Raw genomic sequence first — 13,558 nt, forward strand, 5'->3', positions numbered from 1 at the left:
GCTCATGAAAATCCCATGGAATAGCAGGAATTTGGGGATATTGGCAGGTTTGGACATTGCAGTTTGCTGGAGTGCTGAACAGGAATCTGAGAGAGGATTCCTTGGTGCTGGAAATCCGTGTTGAACTCTCCTTATAGAAACTGTGCTTGTCCTTGCTGATGTTCAAATAACATCTTGTTTTCTGGATTTATTTGGGGTTTTTTGAAAAAAAAAAAAAAGAAGAAGAAAGACTTCAGAAATCTGGAAAAGCTGTGGTTTGAAAAGAGGTTTTGCTTTCTCCCTTGCTTAATCCTAATAAAGGTGCATTATTTGAAATATCTTTATTCTTGTTGGAGATTTAGCAGTAGGAAATTCAGAGGTGGACATGGAATCCATAAACATTCAGGGAGGGAGAGTGTTTCATAAATGTATCCCCGCTTTTTCCAAAAATAATATCCATTTATTTTTAGAGACCGAATAAAAATCACAGCTGGAGGACATCTGGAAATGGGGTCTGTGTGTTTCACAGGGGGGATCTTTCACACTCGCAGTTGAACCTGTTGTGTCTGTAGGGAAGAACCCCCCGTCCTCTGTGTCCAGGGAAATCCTGTTCCATCCTTGAGTGAGGCAGGCACGGGGTGAGTCTGTGCACACCAGCAGCTGCCTCCAGGTACTCCCAAAACCTGCGTGGATGCCCCTCCATGTCTTGGAGTGCTGGAGAGGCCCTGGCACAGGCTGCCCCATCCCTGCAAGTCTCCAAGGCCAGCCTGGACAGGGCTTGGAGCACCCTGGGAGGGTGGAAGGTGTCCCTGCCCACGGCAGGGGGTGGCACTGGACGGGCTTCAAGGTCCCAAAACCATCCTGGAATTCCAGGATTCCCATCGAGGAGCAGCTCAGCTCCGCGGGGCAGATGTCGCTGTGGGTTAGAGGAGCTCAGAGCAGCCCTGCTGGAGTGGATTTGTTCTGGAATTACAAGGGCTTGGGAAGAGTTTGAATCTTGTCAGTGCCCAGGGTTTGTGGAGCTCTGCAGCGGAGACAGATTCTGCTGCTCGTGGGTTTTGGAAGCGGAGCCGTGGGGGAGCAGCTTTGCTGAGGTACGAGTGACGTGTGTCAAGGGAGATGTAAGGAGGGATCCGGCGGGTTCGGGCAGGAATGAGGCTTTCAGGAGTTTTAGACCCAAACTCTCCACCGCAGCTCGGAGCTGCCACCTTCAGTCCACCGGCAGCTCCCGCTCTGCGCTGGGCTGAGCCCGCCCGGCACCACCCTCAGCAATTCCAATTTATTTGGGGGCACTCTAAACCCAAAATGGGGGTGATGGCTTTGAACAACCCCCCCCCCCCCCCCCCCAGCCCATCTGCCGTGGGTCCTGAGGAGATCTAGCTGAGACAGGGAATATTTCTTCACTCAGCAGTTCCCCTGAACATCCTGGCTTGGCTCCTTGCGTTCCAGCTTTTCATCATAAACCAGATATTCGCTCCCAGGAGTAAATCCTATCCTGCTTGGAGAGGATGGTGGATTTCTTGGGAGCTGTTTTGCTACAAGAATAGCCATAATTACCTTTAAAGCCACGCTGCACTCCCTGCATCTCCAGTACCGCAAGGAATTTCGCAAATAAAGCTGGAATTTTCTGTGTGTCCAGCTAACTGTCATGCAGGGATTTGCCAGTTAATAACTACTTTATAGATTTCACCTCCCTTCTTTCTTCTTCTCCCTTCCCTGTCCTCCCTCCACAGCCATATTTCACCTGATTCCCCACAAAAAAAAGTGGAAGGAATAAATCCACCTCTCTCATTCCTACATCCATGCGTGGAAAAGTAATTATTTCGTTTCAAACTCTTATTTGTTTGGACGACTCACTTCCTAATTAATCTCAATCCTTTCTTTGTGCTCCTTGAGTAACAACAATATCAGATTTGTCTGGGATGATTAATGCTTTGTGCTTCCCTCAGCCAAGTCAAGATTTATAGACCAACATTTCCTGGGGTATCGATAGTTAAATTTTTCTCTCTTTTTTTGCAGTTTGGGTTGGTTTTTTTCCCCCTGACGTTTTACTCTTTGGCATTTTCAGGTGTAAATACTGTGACAGGTCATTCAGCATTTCCTCCAACCTGCAGCGGCACGTCCGGAACATCCACAACAAGGAGAAGCCATTCAAGTGCCACCTGTGCAACAGGTGCTTCGGGCAGCAGACCAACCTCGACAGGCACCTGAAGAAGCACGAGCACGAGAACGTTCCAGGTGGGGAAAGGCTCTGTGGCTCTGCTGGGGATCACTGGAGAGAGGAGACTCTGATGCCATGAAGACTTTTTGCCTTTTCTTTTATACTCCTGTTATACCTTTTTACAACTTCTGTATTCCTAGTGTTTTTTCCCTACATTCTTGGACTTGTTTGTCCAAGAGAGACTCAGCATTTTAGAGGCTTTGTAGCCAGGGATCAGTGTGCCCCAGACCCCAAGGTCCCCTCCAGAACACATTCTGTAAACCAAGATAGAACCATCCAGGGGAAGGTTCCTTGGGGAGGGAGGCTCACTTGAACCTCTCATTGAGGAATCTGTGATAGATCTGCTAATTAGTAACACCTAGAATGTTATACCCGATCTTTGGGGATACTCAGGCAGGGTGCATCTCGATGCATATGACCTGGATGTGTGCACCTGAGGATCCTTAAAATAAATACCAAGGTAAAATCCCTTTTCCCCTTCTAACCGTGTATGACTCTTGATTTTAAGACCAGGAAAAGGCATCAGCTGGAATGCACTGTCCCCTAAGGATGAGTTTGTAGGGTTGTTTGTAGGGTTTTTTTGGAAGTTCCAGAAGATAAATAAGTTTTGTTTTAACATAAAAAATGGAAGGAAGGAATTCCTGTGATGAAGCCAAGTAAGTGATTTCCCAGCATGGGGAAAAATTATTATGGAAAAGGTACAGGCAAACAGCCCTGCAATGGTTCTTAGGTTGTGTGTGTTGTCCATAAGTGCTGAACATCACCTGGATTTCAGTCTGGAGAACACAATCTTCCCTTGGGAGCTTTGCTCCACGACTTTCCTCTTGAGTATTCAGTCATTAATATAAAGTGAGAGGGCTGTTGAGAACCTTCTTCCTTTATGTCCCCTCTTAATCCTGGCCTTGCCAACACCTGATGGAGTCTCCTGTTCTCTGTCCTGTTGTCTCTCCGTGTTCCTGCCCTGCAGTGAGCCAGCACTCCGGAGTCATCACCAACCACCTCGGGACCAGCGCCTCCTCCCCCAACTCGGAATCAGACAACCATGCACTTTTAGACGAAAAAGAGGATTCCTATTTCTCGGAAATCAGAAATTTTATTGCAAATAGCGAGATGAATCAAGCGTCAGCTTTAGCAGATAAAAGGTAGGCAAGAAAATGAAATTATCTGCTGGTAAGACAGGCATGAACAGCAGAATAATAGGAGAGGGAATTCAGACTGGCTGGTAGAAGCTTCTTCCTCCTGGCTGCTTGAAGGGAAATAGTTAGAGGACAGAGCCTGGAGAAGGAGGAAGGCTGCTTGTCCCACAGATGTTAAATTTAAAGAGATGAAAAAACAGCATTTAAATCCAGACTGCACAAATCCATAGTTCAAAAAGCCTTGGGGCTGGTGTATTCTCGACAGGCTTATTGGCCCTTAGGAACAGTGATTTTTAAATGCCTGCAGCACGCTGGTTTTCTTCTTGTTAGATTTTAAATAACATATATGTGTACATAAATGTGTTTTGTGTTCATGTCTATGTAGGACATTACCAAAGTCTGGCATTCCAGTGGGAATACATCACTTAAACATTTGCCATCTTTTTTTCTTTCCTTTTCTTTCTTCTTCTTCTTCTCCTCCCTCCCCTTCAACCAAATATTTCAGGCCAGAAATCCAGGATATTGACAGCAATTCCCAGTGCCATGGACTGGCAAATGAGAAAACAGAAGATGTGGATGATGAGGACGAAGAACTGGAAGAGGAAGATGACGACAGCCTGACGGGGAAGTCCCAGGACGAGACGGCATCGCCCACGGCAGAGCCCCGAGGAGCATTCGAGGATGAGGAGGATGAGGAGCCCACGTCTCTCACCATGAGCTTTGACCACACCCGAAGGTGAGGGGGCCGTTCCCCTCGGGGGGCTCAGCCCCCTGCCCGTGTCCGTGGTGCATCATGAGTGCTGTGGGTTTGTTCTCCAAGCCATGCCATGCGTTTGATTCAAACCTTCACTCCAGATTCCATTTCACCACGGTGGGGGACACGAGACAAGTGGACTGCAAGGAGAGTCTGGGGTGATGTCCAAGGCTTGAGGAGTCTGGATCAGGAGAAGAGACACAAAACTCAGAGTTTTCAGGGTACCACAGCTCAGCAGATGTTGTTTTTCTCTCCAAAACTCTGGTCAGGGCAAGGAAGAGGCATCTGTGCAATGCCTTTGGTGCTGCTCTGGTCCTTGGAGTTGTTGCAAAATATTCTTGGCTTCAAGAATTCTCAGAGCTCTGGTAAAAAGGGGATTCTGCCCCTCGGTCCTGCCCAGGTGAGACCCCACCTGCAGAGCTGCCTCCAGCTCTGGGGTCCCAGCACAGGATGGACCTGGAGCTGCTGGAGAGAGTTCAGAGGAGGCAGCAGGATGATCAGAGGGATGGAGCAGCTCTGCTGGGAGGAGAGGCTGGGACAGCTGGGATTGTTCAGCCTGGAGAGAGAAGGCTCCAGTGCCTGAAGGGAGACATAGGAAATATGGAGAGAAAATCTTTCCAAGGGCCTGGAGTGACAGGGCAAGGGGGAGTGGATTTAAACCGAAAGAGGAGAGATTTAGGTTTGATCTTCAGGGGAAATCCTTCCCTGTGAGGGAGGTGAGGCCCTGGCACAGAGAAGCTGTGGCTGCCCCATCCCTGGAAGTGTCCAAGGCCAGGTTGGACAGGACAACCTGGGATAGTGGAAGGTGTCCCTGCCTGTGGCAGGAGGTGGAACAGGACCACTTTAAGGTCCCTTCCAACCCAAACCAGATTCCATGCTTTTATTAGAAGTGAAGGATTTTTCCCCCAAGGTCAAGCCATGTCCAAACACCTTTAAAATGAAAGATTGCTGCACAGAGCCCAGGCTCAGCTCTGATTTTGCTGCAGTTTGCCCTGGTTTCTGGGAGTATTCACAGCACGAGTCACACAAAACTGAGCAATTCCTTACCCAGAACCTCAGAGAGGATCTCAGACACCTGCTGCTTGTTGCTCTCCACTTCCTTCTCGCTCCTCCCATCCCGTGTTGTCTCCGTGTCCGTCTGTCCGTCCCTTCACGCATGTGGCTCGTGAGCCCCCGTGGGTGGTGCATGCAGGCTCTGGGCCAGACGAGCTAACACAGGTCACCCCTTCCCCTGGTCATTGGTACAGGTGTATTGAGGAGGACGAAGCCGGCCTGTTAGATTTGGAGCAGATGCCGAATTTTGGGAAGGGGCTGGATCTCCGCAAAGCAGCCGAGGAAGCATTTGAAGTTAAAGATGTGTTTAATTCCACCTTAGACTCTGAGACAATAAAACAGACTCTGTACAGGCAGGCTAAAAACCAGGTGGGTATATCCAGAACATTTTCCTAGCTTGCCGCCAGCATGTACAGCAGGATCAGGGAGCAGCTGGCCTCCTCTAGCCAAGGGTTATTTTCCTCTTCCAGCGGGTTCTTTTCCCCTTCCAGAGGGTTATTCCCCCTTTCCAGCAGGAATTCTAACACACACATGAACGTGTCTTGCTGCAACTAAACTGAAATAGAGGAGGAAGGGAGCGGGCATCACCTTTAGATGGATTTACCTCAGCCTGTGCAGTGAGAGCAGGGTTATACAGGAAGAGAGAGGCATCTGTCTGTTTTTATCTGTCTGTATAAATGTTTTTATAACTCCTTATTTATTTATACTTTGGGGTGGCTCTTCTGTCGGTCACCACTGAGGTTTGGTTTGCAGAAACAGCCACAAAGTGCCCTTGGGTTTGGTTAAAACAGGTGTCAAAGATAATAATACTGCCAGGACTTGCAACCCAGCATGTCTAGAGGGCTTCCCTGTTTATCTCCTTGATTCCTAAAAGTAAACCAGAAAATGGAAAAAGAAATCTGTGAGACAGACCAGTTTAGACCCACCAAAAAAAATCATCCAAATGGCATCTCAGAATTACTGGAGTTCTGAGAGAAATCTGGAGGTTTGGGGCAGGTCTGTGTGTGCTTTCTGCTTTTTCATTCACCAAAATACTTACTCTGGGTTTATGGAGTTGATCTCTTGATCCCCCCATGAGGATTCTCACAAAAGAACTGCTCCGTGAAGGTGCCTCAGCAGGCTGGGCTGGAGACAGGACACTCAGCCCCTGGTGGGGATGAGCACAACTCTCACCTCAGAGTCCCCTTCTGACCCTCAAGCAACAGAATTTATCCCCAAATCTATTTCAAATGCCCAGCAGAGCAGTAGCATAGTGCAGCCACCATGCAGAACATGATTTTTGATTTAGCGTCACTCAAAACTCAGGAAATTTTTTGTCCTCCTTCAGAGTGGGTGCCAGTAGTGAGGCTGGGGGGGTGCTGCTGGGAGAGAGAGCCCAGCAGGTTTTTGGAGTGACACCCATTTAAGCACAAGCCACTTGCCTGACTCTTCCCTGTGTCCTGTCACTAACACCCAAATGCACTCACTCTTTGGGAGCAGCTCTTTCCCAATGTGTACCACCCTGCTGGGTCCAGCCCATGCTTGGATCTGGGAGGGTATTTTTGGGTTTTCACTCCATTTTACACTTGAATCACAATAAGAAACTTAAATAATTTAAGCTATCAATAGGAAACATTTGTGTGAGCAGCACAGCACTCCTTTGGCTTAGTTTTAAGCAATTTTAGAAGCATGTGTGTCCACAAAATGACAAAACTGTACCTTTTCCCTGGGCCAGGGAGGGTGGGGACAGTGTCCTCCTCCTTTTCAGGCCATGGGTGACAATGACATTGGCTTTCACCTCTGCTCTATGAGGTTATCATCTGTCCAAGTCCTCACACCCCTCGTGTGAAAGGACACAGAGGTGTGTGAGACAAATCCTGTGTCCTGGTGGAGGGAGAGCAGCCAGGTTCCAAGGAGCCAGCAGTTTGTTAGAGGGCAAACAAGTCTCTCGGCAGACTCCTTTAAGGGTTTCACTGCAGCGATAAACCCACCCTGACCACAATGAAAATTCCATATTCCTGAACACCCACACTGGCATCGCCAGTGGGCCCATGCCAGGCATCGAGTGACGATGAGCAGCTGCTCACCACTTCCCACTGGGCATCGCTGCCCCATTCCCAAGGCACTGCTGCCCCAGCCCAGCCTCCCCGAGCCTCTGGCTTGTCTGGGGATGTGCTTTTTTTAAGAACAAGCCCCAGTAGCAGCTGCTTTGCCCTGGGAGCAGAGCCTGGAATCATGTGGGGGTTGGTGACCGAGCGCAGGGCAGTGCAGGATGGGTTCAGTCCTGTGACAGCTGGTGGCAATGATGCTGTCTCCTGCCTGTCCCTATAAACCATGACAAATCTGCTGTCTGGAGTGGCAGGTGCCATCCTGGGGCGTGGCTGTGAGCTTAGCCCAGCGCAGAGGGTGCTGCTGGCCCAGGTGTGCGGCGTTAGAGGGTGCTGTGTCTTACCCGGAGTGTTTCCATCCTGTTCTCACTCGTTTCCTCTGCGTCCCTCTCTCCCCCAGGCTTATGCAATGATGCTGTCCCTGTCTGAGAACGCTCCCCTCCACACGTCCTCCCAGAACTCTCTGGGGGCTTGGTTGGACATGGCAGGAGCAGCTTCAGAGTCGGGGACCTTTAACCCCATCAACCACCTCTGAGAGGTCCACAAGGCACTGGCCGGAGCCCAGGCGAGGCGGCAGTGGTGCTGCAGCCATCCCAGCAAAATCCCAGCGAGCAGAAGATGGATGAGAGGGCCTCAGGGAGTCGTCTGGACTTTGGGCTGAGAAGGAAACCTGTCGCATCCGACCTACACGTCCTGCATTTTTATCTCTCCAGAGTTTTCCTTTCTAATTTATCGGAATGAACCTCTCCCAAACTGGATAACGCTGAAGCAGCCCCAGGATTTCATGAGCAAGACACGAATTGCAACAGTGCAATCAAAGATTGGCCCCTCCAACCTTCCAAACCGGTGCCACTGAGCCAGCACAGCCGGAGCAGGAGCGACAGCTTGGAACCCCACGGCAGCATTTCCTTCCCATCCAGCTGAATGGTGAAGCACCACGGGAAGAGAGCCAGGTGTGACCTGTCCCTGGTGCAATTCTGGCACAGCCACTGGAGTTATACCAGGGAAGGGCGAATTCAACCCATTTAACTGAACCCCCCCCAAAAGAATTCAGAATTCTGCGCTCCCACAGAAACATCATCCTGTCTTTTGTCCCCAGCCAAACATTGGCAAAGCTCCTCCAAGGTGAGGCCACGTTGCCTGCGGTCGTCACGAGCCACATGCAGCTCCCAGCTGAGACATCTCCAGCCTGGAACCCTGCTGAGGTTGGGGTGACACATGTGCCACGTGGATCATCAGCTGTGCCCTGAGCAAGGCTGGGACAGCTCCCTGCCCCTCCTGGTACCTGTGAGCCCAGCATGGGCTGGGAGTGCTGGGACAGAGCCATGCTCAGCCAGGGTGGTGGAGCTCCCGGAAATGCTTGGATTTCCCCAAGCAGAGAGGCCACGGGGTAAAGCCTTCCCCAGCTTTAAGGAAATGTGTGCTGGGAGAGCCTCGCCTCAGCCGGGGCAGCTGGGACACGTCTGCTCTGCCGGGGGTTTCAGGGTGCCCTCACCCCGTGCCGATGGTATCTGTGGCACAGGTCTCTGATTCACACTGTTGGTTTGGCCTGGTTTTCCCTCTGCACCGCCCGCTGCTGCTTGGCCTGTAATTTAAGTAGAAAGAGGAACTTTTCCATGCTCCAGCAGCCTGAGGGGTGCAGAGCTCTGCCTGAGCACAGAGATAAGAATCTGGTTGTGGCTCTGATTCTAAAATTGCTCACAGAGATTTTATGAATGATTTCGAATCACTGCATCTTCTCTGCTGATACACAGCAGCCTCCACAAATCCTGTGGGCTTCGTGCTGTTCTCCATTGCAACTCCCATCTGCTGCTGGAGCAGGGAATTTGGAGACGACATTCCTTTATGGAATGGTTAGGAAAGCCATGGAAAAGGGCAGATGGAGGGTTCTAAGCCAGTCCAGTGTGGGAAGCCTCATTCCAGGAGGCCAAAACAACGGAACCAGCTCCCTGAGCAAAGCAGAGTTGGAGTTGGGTGCGACACCTTTGCGAGTCAGCTTGGCACCCAAGAGCACAGGTGAGGCTGATTTTGGGGAGCCTCAGAGGGCCCCCACAGGAAAGTGTCTGGGGTGGCTTTGGTACAGAGGGAACAAAAGGTAAATTAGCAGCATCAGTGTGTTTCCCAGGAAAATTTACCCTCCCCTTTTTGGTTTTCCACAACATCCTGTGAAAGTGCCCAAGGCTCTGAGAGCACCAGGCAGTGTGACCGAACTGCTTCTCGTATTTGCACAAAGCTCCTGGGCAGGTAGAGCCTGAGAGCCGACCCTGCCGGAGGAATCCCGGCTCTGCAGAGGAGAGGGACAGCCCTGTCCCCTCCTGTCCCCTCCCATCCCATCCCATCCCATCCCATCCCATCCCATCCCATCCCCACTCCAGCGGCTGCAGCACAGCCCTGCCCAGGCGCTTGGCCTTTAAATTATTCCCACAGGGGCCAACTGAAAATAATAAAAGGATTGTTTCTTTTCCTGATGGAATTTATTTTAATCTGTATATAACTTGTAATTTTTGGGCTAATTCCTTTCTTATTTTATTTCTTCCTTAACAGTATTTTTTTTTGCATTAGATACCATTCTTGTGAAGAAATCATGTTAATAGAAGTATGTAGTGAAGGACCAAAATCGTGTTGTCAGGGTTGGATGGTGGATAAGCAGGGAGCAGGAAGATTTTGTCCATGTGCCAAATGACCCCAGTCAGTGCTGCTGCCGATTCTCCAGACAATCATCCCTCGGCTTCCCTGTGCCTTGAACTTCCTGGGGCCCTGGAGGAAGGTTCCAGTGACTGGGAGCAGCACAGGAGGAGGAGGAGGCCAGTGGAGATGCTCTGCCTCGATGGCCCTGCTCCAGGAGAACATGGAAACGGCCTTAACCATGGGGATAGATCCATCCTGTCCCATTCCAGCTGCAGCTCCGTGACTCCTGGCAGCTGCTCGGAGCAAACCACGTGTCTGAGCATCTCTCTGGTAGGGCTGTGGCACTGCCTGCCGTGCTGGAACAGGATCTGTGGGCAGCAGGGAGTGTTTGTGTGCCCTGAGCCATGGTTTGCTCATCCTTGAAGAAACCTTAGGGCAGGTCAGCACTGCACTCCTCAGCACAGGGAGGTGACAGAGCAGCCAAGGGAGCGGCACTGAGCTGGACACCAAAATGTGGGCCAGTATTAAGGAATGCAAGTGTTACTGTGGGGATTTTTTGGGGGTATTTATGGTCTCCCCACCCCTCTCTCAGCCCTGCTGCCAGTTGTGTCATTTCTCCAGAAGCAGTTGGTCAGGTCCTTGCTCTGACTGAGCTCATGCTGTCGCTGTTCCCCTCCCTGGGTTCATCCTGGCTCCCCATGGATCTCCTGAGGGCCCCTGGCCAGGGATAGGGAGGTATTATCCAGCCAGGGATTGAGGACATTAAAAATATAGGGCTTAAAATCATGAAATGATTTTTTTTTTCCCTTTCCATATTTCCTATTTCAGTTTCCTCCCCATTTTCTCTAGGTTATGTTGTAGAATCTCCTGACTCCTCTAATTTAGCACTGATTACAAGCTTTGTAATTTGATTTTTCCAGTTAAGATAAAGAAACAGGAAGCCTCACTGAACCTCTGTTAATCTCTACCTTTCACTGGATTGCACTTGAAACGTGCTGCAGCTCAGAGCAGGTGTGGAGGTTTTGTTTTGCTGCTTTAGCAGAGAATCTCGTCTTTTCAAGGCTGTTTCCCGAGAGGTTTGTGTCCAGGATGTTCTGCCATCTGAGCACTGCTGGCTTCCCAGTGCCAGGGAAGCTCTGGGAGCTTTGGTGAGACGTGGAGCTGTGGTGTCCAACCCCATGGACACACTGTGCTCGGGATCCAGGGCAGGTGAGGGTGGCAGGGATGGGAAGTGGCTGCGGTGTGTCCGGTAGCCAGGGCACCGCTCCAGGTGTGGTTTAAACCCAGAGCTTTGTGTAGGATCTATTTATTTAAAGTATTTTCACAGCTACAACAGCACAGAGGAGAGAAAGGAGAAGCCCTGGGGATTTTTGGAGTGGTCAGGTGGGGCTGGGAGCTGCGCAGGGCTGAAGTGTCGGTGCTCTGTGAAGGGCCCTCGCTTTGGCCAGAGCTGGATCTTCCTGCCTGAGTCAGTCAGGGAGGAGGACGTGGGTCTGGTGTCTGTGCATTCCCTGCTTCCCAGCAGCTCAGAGCTCGTGGCTGGTCCTGGTGTGATCACTGTGGCTGGAGCAGGCAGCTGGGAGCTCTCCAGTGGGATGCACTGAGGTTCTCCCGCAGGATGTGCTGAGGTGCCAGGTCCTACAGGACACGTTGAGGCACCCAGTTCTCCTGCTGGGGTGCTGGGTTCTTCCCTGGGACGTGCCCTTTGGTACTCAGGCTGCTCTGGGTGGGTGCCTTTCCAAGGTGCCCCACACCGCCAGGTCCTGCCTGGCCGGGCGCCACGGGGACGTCGATGGGGACCCCAAACCCAAACGGGGCCCAACAGCGAACACCAGCCGGGTGTGCTCAGCTGTCCAGGGACAAACACCCTGCTGGGGTCCTGTCCTCCTTCAGACAGTGCAGAGGAAGCTTTGCCCCCTCCCCAATCAGCACTTAGCCGCTCGTGGGAGCAGCCCCTCGCCGCCGTGGCGCGGACGGAGCCTTTCGAAAGCACTTGCACAAAGAGGTGAACGAGTTCGACTCTAAGCATCAAAGCACTGGATCGTGAGCCCCCCGTGCCCCCACCCAGGTCAATCTGCTGACTCTACACTCGGTTTTTATGTGCTGTACTCTGTTTGTGTGTGTGTGTGTGGCGGGGGCCGGGGGGCAGCGCTGAGGACCCTGCCCGTGGTCAGTGCTGGGGACCCTGCCCGTGGTCAGTGCTGGGGACCCTGCCCGTGGTGACAGGGCCATCCCCGAGGGCAGGAGTGGCGTGGCTCGGGTCAGTGCTGGAAACACGAGGGCAAAACCCTCTGCTCCTCGCCGGTGGTCAGTAGTGTTCTCACAAAGCCATGAAACTTCTCCGTAGTGTTGAGTGAAACTGTGACTAAAACATTCTTGAATGATTCCGAGGTTCCTTTTTTTCTCTTTCTTCTGTCGTTAATTCTTATTACCACTTTGGAAGAAGAAATTTAAAGAAAAGGAAAAAAAAAAAAAAAAAAAAAAAGAACGAAGAAAAAAAAAAAGGCAGCTTTGATTTTCCAAATGTGCAATTCACATGTGAACAAAGTAATTCTGAAAGTAATTCTCAGTGTATTTTACATTCTCGTTGCTCTCTTCAAAGCAAGAGATGTTTTGCCCTGATGTCATTTCCAGCCTGCAGAAGATGTAATTTAAAACATATATATATTGTGCTTGCAAGAATCATAAATCTGTGCATCCTATGTCATTCCTTTTCCCATTGTTACAATACAGATATGATTTAGGTTGGATTTTTTTTTTCCTTTAGACCTGTATAGTGTTTTTTTAAATCAATTGTAAATGTCTGGTTTTCATATAATGTTTAAAAAACATTGAGAAAGAGGATGGTGCTTGTTCCATATCATTCTTGATTGTATATTGCTTCTGTTATGTTTATAAGTAAACTGTGCATGACTTGTGTTTAGCAGTCATTATTGTGTCCGTTTGTGAAATTTTTATTAAGAAGAAAAAAATTCCGTAGATGCACTTATTGTATATGTGATTAGATTTTGCGTCCGAGGCTCGAAGCCTCGAACTGCCAAGGAAGAAAGAAAAAAGTGTTGGCAGTTATTAATTAATATGGAATCGCTTTGTTGGGAGCATAATGAAATAAGAGATATGACGTGTAGAAAATAATTAAAAAAAAAAAACAAAAAGGCAATTTTACAAATTTCATTTTGATGCTTGTGATAAAAGACAAATGTACTTGTGTAGAGAAATTCCTTTAAAATAATGAATAGAAAAAGCTGATTTTGAGGTTAATGCTGTAGAATAGGAATGTATACCAAATGTAATCTTTCCAATGCTACAATGAATTTATACATGAGATTGATATGCAATAAACCTGTGTGCTTTTATAAGCAGTGGTCCCGTGAGCTTCTTTTCATGGAATAACCATGGAGAACAGCCCCGGGAATGGGACACTGGGTGTGTCACTGTCTGGCTTTGCTGCTCTGCGGGACCTCTGGGGTCTGCTCTTGTGTGTGCACGGTTTGTAATATTCAAAAGAGCTCCAAAAAGTTAAATTATGGCCTCCCCACTTGCTGCTGAGGTCAGAATCATAGAAACCCAGAATGATTAAGGCTGGAAAAGCCCTCCCAGACCATCCAGTCCAAGCTGTGACCCATCCCCACCTTGTCACCCAGAACAGAGCACCGAGTGCCACCTCCAGCCCTTCCTTGGACACCTCCAGGGATGGGCA

General features: G+C 49.9%; 1 protein-coding gene across 4 annotated transcripts in view; it reads left to right on the forward strand.

Moving 5' to 3' along the window:
* PRDM16 (PR/SET domain 16) overlaps positions 1-13,217 on the forward strand; it is a 290,989-nt gene extending 277,772 nt beyond the window's left edge. For 3 of the 4 annotated variants that reach the window (XM_048326313.1, XM_048326314.1, XM_048326316.1), the window contains 5 exons: positions 2,048-2,217; positions 3,168-3,342; positions 3,842-4,072; positions 5,338-5,512; positions 7,631-13,217. In XM_048326313.1, coding sequence (XP_048182270.1) covers positions 2,048-2,217; positions 3,168-3,342; positions 3,842-4,072; positions 5,338-5,512; positions 7,631-7,765 — 886 coding nt within the window. In that variant the 3' untranslated portion in view covers positions 7,766-13,217. The remainder of the gene's footprint in view (positions 1-2,047; positions 2,218-3,167; positions 3,343-3,841; positions 4,073-5,337; positions 5,513-7,630) is intronic. The other variant, XM_048326315.1, reaches the window with a different exon arrangement.
* The last annotated feature ends 341 nt before the right edge of the window (positions 13,218-13,558 follow it).

This window comes from Corvus hawaiiensis, chromosome 22, assembly GCF_020740725.1.
Source record: "Corvus hawaiiensis isolate bCorHaw1 chromosome 22, bCorHaw1.pri.cur, whole genome shotgun sequence".
Classification (NCBI taxonomy): domain Eukaryota; kingdom Metazoa; phylum Chordata; class Aves; order Passeriformes; family Corvidae; genus Corvus; species Corvus hawaiiensis.